Here is a 20,887-nt window from a genome sequence, read left to right as displayed (position 1 = left end):
GAATGCATAGTGTCAACTGTAAAGCTAGTTTGAGGAAGAATAATGGTCTGGGCTGTTTTTCATGGCTCGGGCTAGGCCCCTTAGTTCCAGTGAAGGAAAATCTTAATGCTACGGCATGCAATGACATTAGACGATTCTCTGCTTCCAACTTTGTGGCAACAGTTTGGGGAAGGTACTTTCCTGTTTCAGCATGACAATGCCCCCAGTGCAAAAAGCAAAGTCCAAACAGAAATAATTTGTAGAGATCAGTGTGGAAGAACTTGACTGGCCTGCAGAGAGCCCTGACCTCAACCCCATCAAATCTTTGGGATGAATTGGAATGCCGACTGCGAGTCAGGCCTAATCGCCAAACATCAGTGCCGACCTCGCTAATGCTCTTATGGCTGAATAGAAGCAAGTCCCGCAGCAATGTTGCAACATCTAGTGCAGGGCTGCCCAACCCTCTTCCTGGAGATCTACTGTCCTGTAGGTTTACAGTCCAACCCTAATTTAACATATCTGATCCAGCTAGTTAAGGTCTTGTTGAGCAGCTAATTAGTAGAATCAGGTGTGTTAAATTAGGGGGGGGGGGGGGGGGGGCAACCCCATATTAATGCCCATGATTCTGGAATGAGATGCTTGAAGAGCAGGTGTCCACATACTTTTGGTCATGTAGTGTATGTGCGAAATGCATGATAATGTATGTGCTATCAACAGAAAGTTATATTTTCTGGGTGACATTAATATTGATTGGCTTCCATCAAGCTTCCCACTCGAGAAAAAGCTTCAAACTGTAACCAGTGCCTGTAATCTGGTTCAGGTTATCAGTCAACCTACCAGGGTATTTACAAACAGCACAGGAATTAAATAATCAACATGTATTGATCATATATTTACTAATACTGCAGAAATCTGATTTCAAGCTGTATCCATATCCATTGTATGTAGTGATCACAATATAGTAGCCATATGTTGGATAACCAAAGTTCCAAAGGCTGGGCCTAATATAGTTTATATGAGGTCCTACAATATGTTTTGTAGTGATTGCTATGTTGATGTAAAGAATATTTGAAGGTCTGTGGTGTGTAATGAGGAGCAAGCAGACACTGCACTTGACACATACAGTGCATTTGGAAAGTATTCAGACCCTTTTACTTTTTCCACATTTTGTTAAGTTACAGCCTTATTCTAAAATGTATTCAATTGTTTTTTTCCCCTCATCAATCTACACACAAGCCTTATTCTAAAATGTATTCAATTGTTTTTTTCCCTCATCTATCTACACACAATACCCCACAAAGACAAAGAAAAAACAGGTTTTATACATTTTTGCTAATTTGTAAAAAAAATAATTAAAAAAAACAGAAATATCACATTTAGATAAGTTTCAGATGCTTTACCCAGTACTTTGTTGAAGCACCTTTTTCAGCGATTACAGCCTCGAGTCGTCCTAGAGCTGGTCCTCCGGCCAAACTGAGCAATCGGGGGAGAAGGGCCTTGGTCAGGAAGGTGACCGATGGTCACTCTGACCGAGCTCCAGAGTTCCTCTGTGGAGATGAGAGAAACTTCCAGAAGGACAACCATCTCTGCAGCACTCAACCAATCAGGCCTTTATGGTAGTGTCCAGACGGAATCCACTCCTCAGTATAAGGCACATGACAGCCCGCTTGGAGTTTGCCAAAAGGCACCTAAAGACTCTCAGACCATGAGAAACAAGATTCTCAAAGTACAGAGAAATCCTTGATGAAAACCTGCTCCAGAGTGCTCAGAACCTCAGACTGGGGCGAAGGCACACAGCCAAGACAATGCAGGACTGGCTTCAGGACAAGTCTCTGAATGTCCTTGAGTGGTCCAGCTAGAGCCCGGATGACGATACAAGCTTGGCACAGCTGTATTTGGGGAGTTTCTCCCATTCTTCTCTGTAGAGCCTCTCAAGCTCTGTCAGGTTGGATGTGGAGCGTTGCTGTACAGCTATTTTCAGGTCTCTCAGGAGATGTTTGATCGGGTTCAAATCCGGGCTCTAGCTGGACCACTCAAGGACATTCAGAGACTTGTCCTGAAGCCAGTCCTGCATTGTCTTGGCTGTGTGCCTTTTCATCAAGGATTTCTCTGTACTTTGAGAATCTTGTTTCTCATGGTCTGAGAGTCTTTAGGTGCCTTTTGGCAAACTCCAAGCGGGCTGTCATGTGTCTTATACTGAGGAGTGGATTCCGTCTGGACACTCTACCATAAAGGCCTGATTGGTTGAGTGCTGCAGAGATGGTTGTCCTTCTGGAAGTTTCTCTCATCTCCACAGAGGAACTCTGGAGCTCGGTCAGAGTGACCATCGGTCACCTTCCTGACCAAGGCCCTTCTCCCCCGATTGCTCAGTTTGGCCGGGCGACCAGCTCTAGGAAGAGTCTTGGTGGTTCCAAACTTCTTCCATTTAAGAATGATGGAGGCCAGTGTGTTCTTGGGGACCTTCAATGCTGCAGAAATGTTTTGGTACCCTTCCCCAGATCTTAGCTCTACTGAGAATTCATTTGGCCTCATGGCCTGGTTTTTGCTCTGACATGCATTGTCAACTGTGGGACCTTATATAGACAGGTGTGTGTCATTCCAAATCATGTCCAATCAATTGAATTTACCCCAGGTGGACTCCAAACAAGTTGTAGGCACATCTCAAGGATGATCAATGGAAACAGGATGCACCTGAGCTCCTTTTTGAGACTCATAGCAAAGGGTCTGAATACTTATGTAAATAAGGTATTTCTGTATTTTTTTTAATACATTTGCAAACATTTCTAAAAACCTGTTTTCGCTTTGTCATTATGGGGTATTGTGTGTATATTGCTGACGGTTTTTATTTATTTAATCCATTTTATGACAAGGCTATAACGTAACATGTCGAAAAAGTCAAGGGTTCTAAATATTTTCAGAAGGCACTGTATATGAAATTGCTTATTCCAGTAACTAATAAGCATGCACCCATTCAGAAAATGACAAATAACTGCTAAATCCCTGTGGATTAATGAGGAATTTAAAAATGATATGGTGGAGATGGATGAGGCAAAAGGGATGGAAAATAAGTCTGGCTGCTCGACTGTTTGGCAAATGTACTGCAAATTGAGAAATCATGTGACTAAACTGAATAAAAAGAACGTCACAAATGGAGGAAACCTGGCACCATCCATATGGTGAAGCATGGTGGTGGCAGCATCATACTGTGGGGATGTCTTTCAGCGGCAGGGACTGAGAGACTTGTCAGGTTCGAGGGAAAGATGAACAGAGTAAAGTACAGAGAGATCCTTGATGAAAATCGGATCCAGAGCGCCAACGACCTCAGACTGGGGCGAAGGTTCACCTTCCAACAGGACAACGACCCTAAGCACACAGCCAAGACAATGCAGGAGTGGCTTCGGAACAAGTCTCTGGATGTCCTTGAGTAGCCCAGCCAGAGTCCGAACTTGAACCTTTTTTTTAACAAAAATTATTTCAGGTAAGTCAGTTGAAAACAAGTTCTCATTTACAACTGCGACCTGATAAGATAAAGCAACGCAGTGCGACACAAACACCACAAACAACAGAGTTGTTACACATGGAATGAACAAACATACAGTCAATAACACAATAGAAAAATCTACATGCAGTGTGTGCAAATTAAGTAAGATTAGGCAGGTAAGGCAATAAGTAGGCCATAGCGGCAAAATAATTACAATTTAGCAAATAAACACTGGAGTGATAGATGTGCAGAAGATGAATGTGCAAGTAGAGATACTGGGGTGCAGAGGAGAAAAAAATATATATATACAGTGCCTTGCGAAAGTATTCGGCCCCCTTGAACTTTGCGACCTTTTGCCACATTTCAGGCTTCAAACATAAAGATATAAAACTGTCTTTTTTGTGAAGAATCAACAACAAGTGGGACACAATCATGAAGTGGAACGACATTTATTGGATATTTCAAACTTTTTTAACAAATCAAAAACTGAAAAATTGGGCGTGCAAAATTATTCAGCCCCCTTAAGTTAATACTTTGTAGCGCCACCTTTTGATGCGATTACAGCTGTAAGTCGCTTGGGGTATGTCTCTATCAGTTTTGCACATCGAGAGACTAACATTTTTTCCCATTCCTCCTTGCAAAACAGCTCGAGCTCAGTGAGGTTGGATGGAGAGCATTTGTGAACAGCAGTTTTCAGTTCTTTCCACAGATTCTCGATTGGATTCAGGTCTGGACTTTGACTTGGCCATTCTAACACCTGGATATGTTTATTTTTGAACCATTCCATTGTAGATTTTGCTTTATGTTTTGGATCATTGTCTTGTTGGAAGACAAATCTCCATCCCAGTCTCAGGTCTTTTGCAGACTCCATCAGGTTTTCTTCCAGAATGGTCCTGTATTTGGCTCCATCCATCTTCCCATCCATCTTCACCATCTTCCCTGTCCCTGCTGAAGAAAAGCAGGCCCAAACCATGATGCTGCCACCACCATGTTTGACAGTGGGGATGGTGTGTTCAGCTGTGTTGCTTTTACGCCAAACATAACGTTTTGCATTGTTGCCAAAAAGTTCAATTTTGGTTTCATCTGACCAGAGCACCTTCTTCCACATGTTTGGTGTGTCTCCCAGGTGGCTTGTGGCAAACTTTAAACGACACTTTTTATGGATATCTTTAAGAAATGGCTTTCTTCTTGCCACTCTTCCATAAAGGCCAGATTTGTGCAATATACGACTGATTGTTGTCCTATGGACAGAGTCTCCCACCTCAGCTGTAGATCTCTGCAGTTCATCCAGAGTGATCATGGGCCTCTTGGCTGCATCTCTGATCAGTCTTCTCCTTGTATGAGCTGAAAGTTTAGAGGGACGGCCAGGTCTTGGTAGATTTGCAGTGGTCTGATACTCCTTCCATTTCAATATTATCGCTTGCACAGTGCTCCTTGGGATGTTTAAAGCTTGGGAAATCTTTTTGTATCCAAATCCGGCTTTAAACTTCTTCACAACAGTATCTCGGACCTGCCTGGTGTGTTCCTTGTTCTTCATGATGCTCTCTGCGCTTTTAACGGACCTCTGAGACTATCACAGTGCAGGTGCATTTATACGGAGACTTGATTACACACAGGTGGATTGTATTTATCATCATTAGTCATTTAGGTCAACATTGGATCATTCAGAGATCCTCACTGAACTTCTGGAGAGAGTTTGCTGCACTGAAAGTAAAGGGGCTGAATAATTTTGCACGCCCAATTTTTCCGTTTTTGATTTGTTAAAAAAGTTTGAAATATCCAATAAATGTCGTTCCACTTCATGATTGTGTCACACTTGTTGTTGATTCTTCACAAAAAAAAACAGTTTTATATCTTTATGTTTGAAGCCTGAAATGTGGCAAAAAGTCGCAAAGTTCAAGGGGGCTGAATACTTTCGCAAGGCACTGTAAATAAAATCAATAACAATACGGGGATGAGGTAGTTGGATGGGCTATTTACAGACGGGCTATGTACAGGTGTAATGATCTGTAAACTGCTCTGAAAGCTGATGCTTACAGTTAGTGAGGGAGATATGAGTCTCCAGCTACAGTGATTTTTGTCATTCGCTCCAGCCATTGGCAGCAGAGAGCTGTAAGGAAAGGCGGCCAAAAGAGGAATTGGCTTTGGGGGTGAATAGTGAAATATACCTTCTGGAGCGAGGGCTATGGTGACCAGTGAGCTGAGATAAGGCGGGGCTTTACCTAGCAAAGACTTATAGATGACCTGGAGCCAGTGAGTTTGGCGACGACTATGAAGCGAGGGTCAGCCAGCATACAGGTCGCAGTGGTGGGCTGTAAATAGGGCTTTGGTGCCAAAATGGATTGCACTGTGACAGATTGCATCCAATTTTCTGAGTAGAGTGTTGGAGGCTATTTTGTAAATGACATCGCCGAAGTCAAGGATCGGTAGGATAGTCAGTTTTACGAGGGTATGTATAGCAGCATAAGTGAAGAATGCTTTGTTGCGAGATAGATTTAATTTTGGATTGGAGATTACAAGCATTTCATAAGTGTCAAAGGCTTTTATTGACAATTACATGAAGTTGATGCAAAGAGTCAATATTTGCAGTGTTGACTCTTCTTTTTCAAGACCTCTGCAATCTGCCCTGGCATGCTGTCAATTAACTTCTGGGCCACATCCTGACTGATGGCAGCCCATTCTTGACAAACTCAATGGAATTTGTCAGAATTTGTGGGTTTTTGTTTGTCCACCCGCCTCTTGAGGATTGACCATAAATTCTCAATGGGATTAAGGTCTGGGGAATTTCCTGGCCGTGGACCCAAAATATTAATGTTTTGGTCCCCGAGCCACTTAGTTATTACTTTTGCCTTATGGCAAGGTGCTCCATCATGCTGGAAAAGGCATTGTTTGTCACCAAACTGTTCCTGGATGTTTGGGAGAAGTTGCTCTCAGAGGATGTGTTGATACCATTCTTTATTCAGGCAAAATTCTGAGTGAGCCCACTCCCTTGGCTGAGAAGCAACCCCACACATGAATGGTTTCGGGATGCTTTACTGTTGGCATGACATAGGACTGATAGTAGCGCTCACCTTGTCTTCTCCGGACAAGATTTTTTCCGGATGCCCCAAACAATCAGAACGGGGACTCAGAGAAAATGACTTTACCCCAGTCCAATCCCTGTATCTTTTGCAGAATATCAGCCTGTCCCTGATGTTTTTCCTGGAGAGAAGTTGGTTCTTTGCTGCCCTTCTTGACACCAGTCCATCCTCCAAAAGTCTTCCCCTCACTGTGCGTGCAGATGCACTCACACCTGCCTGCTGCCATTCCTGAGCAAGCTCTGTACTGGTGGTGCCCTGATCCCGCAGCTGAAACAACTTTAGGAGACGGTCCTGGCGCTTGCTGGACTTTCTTGGGCGCCCTGAAGCTTTCTTCACAACAATTGAACCACTCTCCTTGAAGTTCTTGATGATAAATGGATGATTTAGGTGCAATCTTACTGGCAGTAATATCCTTGCCTGTGAAGCCCTTTTTGTGCAAAGCAATGATGACGGCACGGGTTTCCTTGCAGGTAACCATGGTTGACAGGGGAAGAACAATGATTCCAAGCACCACCCTCCTTTTGAAGCTTCCAGTCTGTTATTCGAACACAATCAGCATGACAGAGTGATCTCCAGCCTTGTCCTCGTCAACACGCACACTTGTGTTAACAAGAGAATCATTGACATGATGTCAGCTGGTACTTTTGTGGCAGGGCTGAAATGCAGTGGAAATGTTTTTTTTTTTGGATTCAGTTCATTTGCATGGTAAAGAGGGACTTCATCTGATCACTCTTCATAACATTCTGAAGTATATGCAAATTGCCATCATACAAACTGAGGCAGCAGACTTTGTGAAAATAAATATTTGGTCATTCTCAAAACTTTTGACCACGACTGTACACACACATAGATTTTGTATTGTAGATATGTGGTAGAGTAGTTGCCTGAGGGTACACACTTAATGTATTGTGAAAAGTGTTATGAAATGTAATGTCATGTCATAATGTGTATAACTGCCTTGGTAGCTGCTAATAGGATCATAATAAATACAATTACAAATAACATAATCATTCAATCATAGCCTATATTTAAAGAGGGGAGAAAAAGGGGAGAAAACTCACATAATATTGCACAACTCAAGATAAATGGGTTAACATGGGAAGTACATGGACATGTTATATTTAGTTAATGTTTTATTTCTGCATCAAGGCTGATCTTTGCTTTGCAATGTTCACTGTAGCCTAGGAGACGGCCTAGTTCGTTCCATTGGCGCAATGGATGAGTTACTCTTCTCCCTGAAGCCCTATATTCCCATTTGGGGCAAATTAAGAATAAGAAATAATTAATCTAATCTGATCTCAATCCAGTTCTGCATTAACCCTGTTAAAAGTTCAGGTTTATGACTGGGGGAAGATTTGCTGATCCTAAACCTGTGCTTGAAGGCCATTTTAACATGGTGTTGAATTAGGAAAATAGAAATATGACTCTAGAACTTGTCTGTTGTTGTTTTGATTATTGAGGGATAAAATGCCGCTTTCTTTGGCGGAAGCTCGTAATATCAAATCAAATCAATTTATAAAGCCCTTCTCACATCAGCTGATATTTCAAAGTGCTGTACAGAAACCCAGCCTAAAACCCCAAACAGCAAGCAATGCAGGTGTAGAAGCACAGTGGCTAGGAAAAACTCCCTAGAAAGGCCAGAACCTAGGAAGAAACCTAGAGAGGAACCAAGCTATGAGGGGTGGCCAGTCCTCTTCTGGCTGTGCCGGGTGGAGATTATAACAGAACATGGCCAAGATGTTCAAATGTTCATAGGTGACCATAGGTGGCCAGTCCTCTTCTGTCTGTGCCGGGTGGAGATTATAACAGAACATGGCCAAGATGTTCAAATGTTCATAGGTGACCAGCAGGGTCAAATAATAATAATCACAGTGGATGTCGAGGGTGCAACAGGTCAGCACGTCAGGAGTAAATGTCAGTTGGGTTTTCATAGCCGATTCAGCGTATCTCTACCGCTCCTGCTGTCTCTAGAGAGTTGAAAACAGCAGGTCTGGGACAGGTAGCAAGTCCGGTGAACAGGTCAGGATTTCATAGCAGCAGGCAGAACAGTTGAAACTGGGGCAGCAGCACGGATTAATCACGCCAGGTAGTCCTGAGGCATGGTCCTAGGGCTCAGGTCCTCAGAGAGAGAGAAAGAAAGAAAGAAAGAGACAGAGAGAGCATACTTAAATTCACACAGGACACTGGATAAGACAGGAGAAATACTCCAGATATAACAGACTGGCTCCTATAGAGCTCCATTCCATAAAAATGGAGCTCTATAGGAGAAAGCCCTGCCTCCAGCTGTTTGCTTAGAAATTCTAGGGACAATTAGGAGGCCTGCGTCTTGAGAGATAGGTAGGAGCAAGCCCATGTAATGCTTTGTAGGTTAGCAGTAAAACCTTGAAATCAGCCTTTGCCTTGACAGGAAGCCACTGTAGGGAGGCTAGCTTTGGAGTAATATAATACTTTTTGGGGGTTCTAGTCAGGATTCTAGCAGCCGTATTTAGCACTAACTGAAGTTTATTTAGTGCTTTATCCGGGTAGCCGGAAAGTAGAGCATTGCAGTAGTCTAACCTAGAAGTAACAAAAGCATGGATTAATTTTCCTGCATAATTTTTGGACAGAACGTTTCTGATTTTTGCAATGTTACGTAGACGGAACCTTGAAACAGTCTTGATATGTTCGTCAAAAGAGAGAGATCAGGGTCCAGAGTAACGCTGAGGTCCTTCACAGTTTTATTTGAGACTGTACAACCATTAAGATTAATTGTCAGATTCAACAGAAGATCTCTTTGTTTCTTGGGACCTAGAACAAGCATCTCTGTTTTGTCCGAGTTTAAAAGTTCAAAGTTTGCAGCCATCCACTTCCTTATGTCTGAAACACATGCTTCTAGCGAGGGCAATTTTGGGGCTTCACCATGCTTCATTGAAATGTACAGCTGTGTGTCATCCGCATAGCAGTGAAAGTTAACATTATGTTTTCGATTGAAATCTCCAAGAGGTAAAATATATAGTGAAAACAATAGTGGTCCTAAAACGGAACCTTGAGGAACACCGAAATTTACAGTTGATTTGTCAGAGGACAAACAATTCACAGAGACAAACTGATATCTTTCCGACAGATAAGATCTAAACCAGGCCAGAACTTGTCCGTGTAGACCAATTTGGGTTTCCAATCTCTCCAAAAGAATGTGGTGATCGATGGTATCAAAAGCAGCACTAAGGTCTAGGAGCACGAGGACAGATGCAGAGCCTCGGTCTGATGCCATTAAAAGGTAATTTACCACCTTCACAAGTGCAGTCTCGGTGCCATGATGGGGTCTAAAACCAGACCAGCATTTCGTATACATTGTTTGTCTTCAGGAAGGCAGTGAGTTGCTGCGCAACAGCCTTTTCAATTTTTTTTGAGAGGAATGGAAGATTCGATATAGGCCGATAGTTTTTATGTTTTCTGGGTCAAGGTTTGGCTTTTTATTTTTTGTGTGTGAATTTTACCCCTTTTTCTCCCCAATTTCGTGGTATCCAATTGTTTTAGCAGCTACTTTCTTGTCTCATCGTTACAACTCCCGTACGGGCTCGGGAGAGATGAAGGTTGAAAGTCATGCGTCCTCCGATACACAACCCAACCAAGCCGCACTGCTTCTTAACACAGCGCGCAACCAACCCGGAAGCCAGCCGCACCAATGTGTCGGAGGAAACACTGTGCACCTGGCAACCTTGGTTAGCGCGCACTGCGCCCGGCCCGCCACAGGAGCCGCTGGTGCGCGATGAGACAAGGATATCCCTACCGGCCAAGCCCTCCCTAACCCGGACGACGCTAGGCCAATTGTGCGTCGCACCACGGACCTCCCAGTCACGGCCGGTTACGACAGAGCCTGGGCGCGAACCCAGGGTCTCTGGTGGCACAGCTGGCGCTGCAGTACAGTTGTTACAGGTTAATAACATGCAGTGTTTGGGAAGCTACTCTGAAAATCTAGTTCACCAAGCTACCAATTACTTCACACTGGAAGTTAAGCTACACTAATGCTACCCTCAATAAAAATATAGTTTACTTGACTAAAGTTACTTTGAAGAAGTAGTACACTATATCCAAACTACATCATGAAAAAGCATCAAATGTAAATCCAACATGTCAAATTACAAATCGCAAGAACAGTTCACTTTGGGGTCATATGTTAACAATGTGTTATTTATCCAATTAAACAAACAGTTTCAAGTGAGAGTTAGGCTAGTCTGATGCCGGAAAAGGAACTTATTGCCTACTTCACCCACATTTTATTTTTGCAAAATCAGAAGTGTCTAGTTCCAGTAGTTAACTTGTTTGCCATGCAGCGGTGTAGCTAAAACACTACCTAGATTTGAATTTAGTTCAACTACCACCAAGCTACTGGAAAATATAATTAAAGTACTAGTTGAACTACAACAGGATCTTTATTTAATGTTCAATGTTTATGCAATTATTCACATTACATCTACTACTTAGTCAATGTGATGAGTTCTTATTGATAGGACTATGCGATACATCCAACTACAGTTCTGGAGAGCTGCTGTGTGTACAGGCTTTTGTTCAAGCCCAGCACTTACACATATCAGTTTCTTGTTGCGGACGTGGAACTGTGGTGAGCTTTGGAAAGAATTTCCTCTTGACGGACATCATAATCACCATCACACACAGACACACACTTTCCCATCAAGAAAAAGAGAGCCAGTGGTAGAGTATATGGCATAGTTTTACTTTCACATTATTCAGTACAGAGTAAATCTTAAATCTAACACAGGTATCTCACAGGTTTAACACCGATACACGAGGCTGCATTAGCTAGCGGATACTGCATAGACGTGCACACACACACACACACAATGATTCTACAGTTTCCACTACAATGATCAGACTGTTCCACCAATGCTGCATGGGTTAGACGTATAAGTGACTCCTGCTGAAACTAATATGACCATGTCTCAAAGATAATTTAGGATATTTTTATCACGTGATACACCGACACACTCAAACACACACACACGCGATGCCCACCCCTGATGACTCGATCCCGGTAGTTGTGATTGACAGTTGGTCTTTGGAGTTCTCTCCTCCTCCCTCTCATCTCTAAGAATGGACATGTGGGTGCGTGTGTCTGAAATGTGAGTTTACAGATAAGTGCTGTCTAGTGTCTTTGTTGTTGGTTGTGTTTTCAAAGATTAGAATCAATCTATCTGCAGATTGCAATCTTCTCCCAAGTAATACCACAAGGTAAGTATTTGTGATGTGTGTGTGCACAAGCCTGTGCGTGTTTAGAGATCAAGTTCTGAGGTACTCCTCTTTTTTCAGTCAATCCCAGTATCAAGCAGCACTCTACTCTCCAATCCCATCCCTCTTTTCAACACGGAAAAATAAAAAATAACAAATACTAGGCCTCTGCTCTGCCGCTTCACTCTTCATGTGAACACGGACTGGCCCACTGCCCTCTAACTCCTTCCAACTACCACCTGAACTCCCCATCAATGGGGCTTGCTCAATGCTTACTTATGCACGACATAAACATTTCATAAGCCATCGTAAAACACCCCATGTCAGCTCTCAACCAATGTTCCCTGCCTCAAGTGTCAAAAAACATTGCTAATCTGAAATAAACAGTTTTAACGACATCTTATAATTCCTTATCTGTTGTCATACTGACGGTGGTGGTAAGTAGGATTTATGACAGGTTTAAGTCAAGTATCAACCTCATCGCTGTCTGATTAACATTGTAAACAAGACCAGCTACCCTGCTACTCTCCTTCCATCTCGCTCTCCTTTTAGCTGACCCCTCTACCCTATTCTTGGGGTACACACTGCTGGCCCTACTTTCTCAGACTACCTTTCACATACATACACACACACACAAACAGAAGCAACACAACATTACACCATTAAAGAAACATACAAAAACTTCAATAACTCCACTACTAATAAAAGGAAAGATGAGACAATAAAAAAAAAGATAAAAAGGGATATATATATATATATATATATATATATATATATATATATATATATATATATATATATATATATATATATATATTCCACAAACAGGTACAGAATCATTTGAGTTTATATATAAAGTATGGTTACAAGCCAGAAAGATGGGGTAAGTGTGAGGGGGGTGGTGTGTTTATGTGTTTGAGGGGTATTGATGGACTGAGGTCTCTTGGAACCACCTAAAGTGCACTGGCCATTTCCACTGGAATAAAGAGGGAACTGTAGACTTGGGAATGTGCCGGAATTATTTTATGGAATATTATATCTCAGGGATTATACTGAGAGGCCCTTTGGATGTATAACCGGTGGGGGTCTGGGACAGCAGAGGGTGGAGAAGAGATGGGGTTAAGGTGAAGGCGGGGGTTTAGAAGAGTCCCATTTCTTTAGTGATTTCGTTTTACCCCTCCCTCCCACTAAAGGAGGACCCTATTCAGATACTTTACACAGACACTTAAGCATGTACAAATATACGCATGTATGTGCCTACATGTGAGAGTATCTGGGTGTGTATTACACATGAATGCGTGTGTGTGTATGTAGAACTGGTCCTCCCATGCAACTCCTAGGAATAGTCTAAGGTTGAAATGTTGCGGAATCGATGCACAGAATTTCCCACCCTTCCCCATGCATCACACACGCACGGACACACACCAGCTGTCATCACAAGTCCATGAGCAGTCGGGGCTTAAATAGACAGGACGGAGAAAAACAGGACACACACACCAGCACGATTCTGAAACACACACAGTCATACACTTACGTTCACAGGTAAACACAGAAGAAAAATAAAGAATTGTAGCGCCGATGATAATAAACAGTAATAATAATAAGAATTGGAATTATAATCGTGACAATAATAATAAATGTCAATGATTGGGCAGTCGTGTAAGTGGCAACGACTGCTTCCCCCCCCCTAGGTATTTTTCGTTCTCGTTGATTCTTTGTTCTTGGCAACCTCAGGATCGGGGAGTGGGGGGGGGGGATGAAGTGGGCGGGGGGAGTTGAAACGCTAGTCTCGGTGTGTTGGGTGTCTAGAGCGTGATGATGATGATGGCCTGAGACTCGTTGGGTGGGTTCTAGACTCAGGGTTTTAGAACTGTTCTGCCAGGAGGTCGCAGACACGCTGGGAGACAGTGTCCTTGCTGCTGCGCAGAGTCAGCCGGTACATCTGACAGAGAGAGCAGACAGATTTAACATGGGTAAACGTAAACACACATACACCCTTAAACATGAATTAACATACAGGGGGGTCAGTAAAGTTCAAACCACATAATATATATATACAGTGCCTTCAGAAAGCATTCATACCCCTTGACTTACTCCACATTTTGTTGTGTTACAGCCTGAATTCAAAATTGATTAAATATTGTTTTTTCAAACCTATCTACACACAATACCCCATAATGAATTTTAAAATATATATATATAACAAATGTTTTAAATGTTTGCAAATTGATAGAAAATGAAAGCTCTCACTTATATAAGTATTCACACCCCTTTGCTAGGACACTCCAAATTGAGCTCAGGTGTATTACATTTCCTTTGATCATCCTTGATGTCACTCCAACTTGGTTGGAGTCCACCTGTGGCCAACTCAGTTTGGACATGATTTAGAAAGAAACACTCTATACAAGGTCCCACATTTCACAGCTCATGTCAGAGCAGAAACTATACCATGAAGTCCAAGGAACTGTCCGTAGATCTCCGAGACTGTGATGAGGTATATACAGTGCTTTGCGAAAGTATTCGGCCCCCTTGAACTTTGTGACCTTTTGCCACATTTCAGGCTTCAAACATAAAGATATAAAACTGTCTTTTTTTGTGAAGAATCAACAACAAGTGGGACACAATCATGAAGTGGAACGACATTTATTGGATATTTCAAACTTTTTTAACAAATCAAAAACTGAAAAATTGGGCGTGCAAAATTATTCAGCCCCCTTAAGTTAATACTTTGTAGCGCCACCTTTTGCTGCGATTACAGCTGTAAGTCGCTTGGGGTATGTCTCTATCAGTTTTGCACATGGAGAGACTGAAATTTTTTCCCATTCCTCCTTGCAAAACAGCTCGAGCTCAGTGACGTTGGATGGAGAGCATTTGTGAACAGCAGTTTTCAGTTCTTTCCACAGATTCTCGATTGGATTCAGGTCTGGACTTTGACTTGGCCATTCTAACACCTGGATATGTTTATTTTTGAACCATTCCATTGTAGATTTTGCTTTATGTTTTGGATCATTGTCTTGTTGGAAGACAAATCTCCGTCCCAGTCTCAGGTCTTTTGCAGACTCCATCAGGTTTTCTTCCAGAATGGTCCTGTATTTGGCTCCATCCATCTTCCCATCAATTTTAACCATATTCCCTTTCCCTGCTGAAGAAAAGCAGGCCCAAACCATGATGCTGCCACCACCATGTTTGACAGTGGAGATGGTGTGTTGCTTTTACGCCAAACATAACGTCTTGCATTGTTGCCAAAAAGTTCAATTTTGGTTTCATCTGACCAGAGCACCTTCTTCCACATGTTTGGTGTGTCTCCCAGGTGGCTTGTGGCAAACTTTAACCAACACTTTTTATGGATATCTTTAAGAAATGGCTTTCTTCTTGCCACCATAAAGGCCAGATGTGTGCAATATACGACTGATTGTTGTCCTATGGACAGAGTCTCCCACCTCAGCTGTAGATCTCTGCAGTTCATCCAGAGTGATCATGGGCCTCTTGGCTGCATCTCTGATCAGTCTTCTCCTTGTATGAGCTGAAAGTTTAGAGTGACGGCCAGGTCTTGGTAGATTTGCAGTGGTCTGATACTCCTTCCATTTCAATATTATCGCTTGCACAGTGCTCCTTGGGATGTTTAAAGCTTGGGAAATCTTTTTGTATCCAAATCCGGCTTTAAACTTCTTCACAACAGTATCTCGGACCTGCCTGGTGTGTTCCTTGTTCTTCATGATGCTCTCTGCGCTTTTAACGGACCTCTGAGACTATCAAAGTGCAGGTGCATTTATACGGAGACTTGATTACACACAGGTGGATTGTATTTATCATCATTAGTCATTTAGGTCAACACTGGATCATTCAGAGATCCTCACTGAACTTCTGGAGAGAGTTTGCTGCACTGAAAGTAAAGGGGCTGAATAATTTTGCACGCCCAATTTTTCAGTTTTTGATTTGTTAAAAAAGTTTGAAATATCCAATAAATGTCGTTCCACTTCATGATTGTGTCCCACTTGTTGTTGATTCTTCACAAAAAAAGACAGTTTTATATCTTTATGTTTGAAGCCTGAAATGTGGCAAAAGGTCGCAAAGTTCAAGGGGGCCGAATACTTTCGCAAGGCACTGTATCTGGGGAAGGGTATACAACTATTTCTAGGGTGTTGAAAGTTTGCAAGAGCAGTGGTCTCCAACATTGGGAAATGCAAAAACAAATATTGAACTACCCAGACTCTGCCTGAGCTGGCTGTCCGACCAAACTGAGCAACTGGGCAAGGGAGGTGACCAAGAACCCAATGACCAATCTGAAAGAACCACAGAGTTCCTTGGCTGAGATGGGAGAACCGGACAGAAGGACAACAGTCTCTACAGCACTACACCAATCTGGGCTTTATAGGAGTGGCCAGAAGGAAGCCATTCCTAAGAAAAAGGCACATGAGAGCACACCTGCAGTCTGCAAAAAGGCACTTGAAATACTCAGAGCATGAGGCAAAAGATGATTCTGATGAGACAAAAATATATATCTCTTTGGCCTGAATGGAAAGTGTTATGTCTGGAGAAAACCAGGCAGCATCATGCTATGCGCATGCATTTCAGCGGCATGGACTGGGAGACTGGTAAGGATAGATGGAACAATGAATGGCGCCAAATACAGGAAAATCTGATGAGAACCTCGGGGCGAAGATTTACGTTCCAACAGGACAATGACCCTAAGCATTCAGAGAAAGCAACACTGGAATGGCTTCAGAACAAGAATGTGAAAGTCCTTGAGTGGCCCAACCAAAGCCTAGACTTGAATCCCATTGAAAAGCTGTGGAAAGACTTGAAGATTGCTGTTCACCGCAGCTCCCATTTAATTTAAGAGCTTGAGAAAATCTGCAAGGAAGAATGGGAGAAAATCCCCAAATACTGATGTGCAAAGCTGATGACATACCCAAGACGACTCAAAGCTGTAATCGCTGCTAAAAGTGCTACTATAAAGTAGACTCAGGGGTGTGAATACTTATGTAAATTAGATATTTCTGTATAAAAAAATAAAAATATATAAATTTAAAAAAATGTATATATATTTAATCCATTTTGAATTCAAGCTGTAACAATAACGTGTAGGATAAGTCAAGGGGTATGAATACTTTCTGAAGGCACTGTATATTTTGGATCATCTAAAAGTTTTACACGAGACGAGGGTAGAATGAAGTTACACTGATGACACATTATAAACCTGGAGTCTAACACTGGAGAGAGAGAGAAGAGAGAGAAGAGAGAGAGAAGAGAGAGAAGAGAGAGAAGAGAGAGAGAGAGAGAATGTGGAGATTCAAGTGTTCAATTTTGGGGTGTCAGTGAGAAAGTGCAGAAGAATCAATGTGGAGGGAAAAGTGAATGAGAAAGTGTAAAGGGTGTGAAAGAGAGAAGAGGGGAAAGAGGAGAAAGAAAGAGAGCGAAAAAGAACAGGGACAGTTGTGTGTTACCTGCTCGCCAGGCTTGATTTGCAGCAGCACACAGAAAGACACAGACAGCAGTGAGTGATGCAATGAGAGCAGCACAGAGAAGGACAGACGGACTCTGTGTGTGTATATGCATGTACATTTGTGTGTGTGTGTGTGTGTATGCATGTACATTTGTGTGTGTGTATTGTGTGTGCGCGCGTGCGTACCTGGGCCTGCGCATTGGGTTCCAGTCTCAGCAGGCAGCCGACCTGTTGGGCCTTGGTCTGGATGACTCCGGCACACACATAGTTCTCTGGGTTAGGATCCACATTCTCCAACAGGGCTGTCCCCAGGCCCAGCAACTAGAGACAAGAGAGGGGAGGGGGAATGGGAGGGAGTAGGATGTGGTAGACATTCAGTAAGAAAGGGAATTAAATGAATATGCCTCAAGTGTATGTGTCTACCTTGGCTTTGAGCACTTCTGTGTCCATGCCATGGCTGGCCTTGAAGATCTTTTGTGCTTCTTGCTGGGGCCTGACAAGAGAAGAAAAGTCAGAAACACACACACAGAACCCCCTTAAATGCTCGCACCCTACACACACAATCTCACTCACTGGCTGAGTTGTTTCCAGCGCTGGAAGAAGTCTGCGGCGGCCATCTCTGTGGGTTGGAAGAACTTGTTGATGGTGACAGGTAGCTTGAGAGAAATGTTCTGCAGGGCTCCCCCATACCTGAGTGGAACACACACACCTTTATAAACTGAAGACGACAAAACAAAATGTGTGTGTGTGTGTATATATGTTTGGGATACTACTGATCTTGAGTGCGTGATTGCGAGGTGTTTGTATTGTATGTCCTGTGTAATAATCTGGTTGCGTGCGCGCGTGTGTACCTGAACTTGATGTTGAGCAGCGGAGCATCAATAAAGTCAGTCAGACACTCGATGTTGATGACCTGCTGCACCTGTGCTCCTCCCTCCACTAGGGGTTCCACTGTTTTGGTCTGCACGTTGAGCTGTGGGAAAGCCAGTCAAGGAGAGGAACAGAGCCGGGACTAGAGACCACACAGGGGGGACTGCATATTGAATATAGCTATGCGTGTTAAATACATGCAAGTATAGTCTGCAACCCAAGGGACACACATAGTAGTGTTGCACAGTATAAGGAAACTTTGATACTAGAACATGAAAAACGGTTCAGTACTAGAATATGATACTTTACTGGTTAAAGAGACAGCTTATTTTATAAAAAAGATGCGCTACTTCTATGCAAGTTTTGTTGATCAGTACAATAAGTCCCAAATGTAAGGAAAACAGATTGTTTATCATCTGTAGCCTCATGAAATCAGCCAAAACAAACTCGACAACTCAACGCACGCACACACTCATTTTGAATACGCATTCCCCTGTATTGTGAATAGGCTACATCATGATTTACATCAATCGAGATTTACCATTCAAATAAATGATTACCATTACGTCGATATGTAGTTAGATTGTTTTTACCAATGTCACATTCATGTATGATTGTGTAATTGATTCATTAAAGGGGAATAACACTAAACACTAAACATCTGCATTTAACATGGAAACATCTCTACTGTTAGGATTTTGATCTTGAACAATGTTTATTAGAGGTATGGGTAGGCCTAGGGCTGTGGCAGTCATGACATTTTGTCAGACGGTGATTGTCAAGCAAAGAACTGCCGGTCTCATGGTAATTGACACCTTTAGCACCAAAAATCTGAAATTTGGACTCATCAGACCAATGGACACATTTCCACCGGTCTAATGTCCATTGCTCGTGTTTCTTGGCCCAAGCAAGTCTCTTCTTATTTTTTTGTGTCCTTTAGTAGTGGTTTCTTTGCAGCAATTTGACCATGAAGGCCTGATTCACGCAGTCTCCTCTGAACAGTTGATGTTGAGATGCGTCTGTTACTTGAACTCTGTGAAGCATTTATTTGGGCTGTAATTTCAGAGAGGCTGTTCATTCTAATGAACTTATCCCTCTACATTTTCCAGATTGACTGACCTTCATGTCTTAAAGTCATGATGGACTGTCATTTGTCTTTGCTTATTTGAGCTGTTCTTGCCATAATATGAACTTGGTATTTTACCAAATAGGACTATCTTCTGTATCCCACCCCTACCTTGTCACAACACAACTGATTGGCTCAAACGCATTAAGGAAAGAAATTCCTCAAATGAACTTTTTACAAGGCACACACACCTGTTAATTGAAATGCATTCCAGGTGACTACCTCGTAAAGCTGGCCAATAAATTCAGGAATTCCTGCCAGTGATGCAACAAAAATGCCAATATGGCGATTTACAGTTACAGTTAGCTGGTGTTCTAAAGCCTATTGTTTCCATTCAAAAAAAAAATACAAATACAAATGTAATGAAATTGATCTTAAAATGTGTCCTAACACTAACTCTGCTACTGCTTTGTTCAATCTGTCTGGATCAAATGAAATTTTGTGACTTGAAATTGTGACTTTTTTTTAGCTGTGGTATCATTTTGGTATCAAGTATTGTGATGGTATCGCGTATTGTGATAATAAACCTGGTATCAGTATCTAAGTCAAAATTCTACTATCGTGACAACATTAACACATAGTGTGCAAGATATGTGTGTGTGTGTGCACATGTGTGCCAGTGTGTGTGTGAGAACAGTAAGTGAATGCATTGAAGGATATGAGACTGCAGCTCCCCTGGGCAGCTGACTATGGTGCTAAAGCTGACAAACTGCACCGAGGTCTTATTGCCATAGAACAGATACATCCTCCCTAGAAAAAGCAAAACACACACGTTAGAAGATAATATGTCAAGTGGACACATTTAGGTGACATTTCCAAAATAACACATACATGTTAAAATGCATTATGTATTGTTATGTATACTCCCTCATTCAGGTTATAATGCAGCATTACACACCAACTCATTCCAGTTTATAATGCATTATAATTCATAATTCTTCACACCTACAGTACAACATGTATGGATACAGTCGGTAACTCACCCATCCCATCAGTACAAGCACTGTACACACACAGTAGCCAAGTTATGCATTATGCTCACTCACCCAGCATTGAATGCATTATAGAAACTGAAGCGTACCTTACCACTGAATAAAACATTCTGTATACTAAAATGGACATGACAAAGCTAGGATGTGAACACAAATACTAAATGACGCCATCTATTACATTCTGTGCACGCTCAGACGTACTTACCAAAGCTATAGAATAGAACAGACATCAGTTCAATAAGGTTACAGCATTTAGGCTAACGTATTTCACATGGGACTGATCTGCATGAAAAGGGTTCATACTTCAAGGGAAGAATCCTAACTTGAAACCCACACATAATGCAATCTCCCAGAACTCACATCAATGTGACAAATGTGACTTAGGATTCAAGCATCTCCCCGCATTGTCTAGTAGCCCAAACTCACCCAGGTTCTGGCGGTACTCAGACTTGATGCCGATCTGAAGCAGCTGGTTCTCAAACAACACACCGTTGTTCTTACACACAAATCTGACAGGAGAGAGAGAGGGAGAAAGTGAGTGTGTGCGTGCGGGAGGGAGAATGAAAGTGTTAGGATTTATCATCATGTGTCATTAGCCGTTTATAAAATGTCAATCATGTGGTGGTACATACACTATGTATAAGTTACTGTAACTCTTCAGTCATGCCACGCTATCGCAATATCAAT

The 20,887-nt window shown here is 42.3% G+C and overlaps 1 protein-coding gene across 6 annotated transcripts in view; it reads right to left on the bottom strand.

Moving 5' to 3' along the window:
• Positions 1-13,541: 13,541 nt before the first annotated feature.
• Positions 13,542-20,887, bottom strand: part of ap2a1 (adaptor related protein complex 2 subunit alpha 1) — a 48,653-nt gene continuing 41,307 nt past the window's right edge. For 3 of the 6 annotated variants that reach the window (XM_036937935.1, XM_036937938.1, XM_036937940.1), the window contains 8 exons: positions 20,627-20,709; positions 19,869-19,958; positions 18,064-18,187; positions 17,786-17,902; positions 17,636-17,705; positions 17,399-17,533; positions 17,214-17,225; positions 13,542-13,708 (listed from right to left, as the gene is read on the bottom strand). In XM_036937935.1, the coding sequence (XP_036793830.1) occupies positions 13,631-13,708; positions 17,214-17,225; positions 17,399-17,533; positions 17,636-17,705; positions 17,786-17,902; positions 18,064-18,187; positions 19,869-19,958; positions 20,627-20,709 (709 nt within the window). In that variant the 3' untranslated portion in view covers positions 13,542-13,630. The remainder of the gene's footprint in view (positions 13,709-17,213; positions 17,226-17,398; positions 17,534-17,635; positions 17,706-17,785; positions 17,903-18,063; positions 18,188-19,868; positions 19,959-20,626; positions 20,710-20,887) is intronic. The other 3 variants (XM_036937936.1, XM_036937939.1, XM_036937941.1) reach the window with 1 other exon arrangement.

The sequence above is a fragment of the Oncorhynchus mykiss genome, chromosome 12 (genome assembly GCF_013265735.2).
Source record: "Oncorhynchus mykiss isolate Arlee chromosome 12, USDA_OmykA_1.1, whole genome shotgun sequence".
In the NCBI taxonomy this organism is placed as follows: Eukaryota; Metazoa; Chordata; class Actinopteri; order Salmoniformes; family Salmonidae; genus Oncorhynchus; species Oncorhynchus mykiss.
The sequence above is the reverse complement of the archived record's forward strand: the minus strand, read 5'-3'. Positions and strand labels throughout refer to the sequence as shown.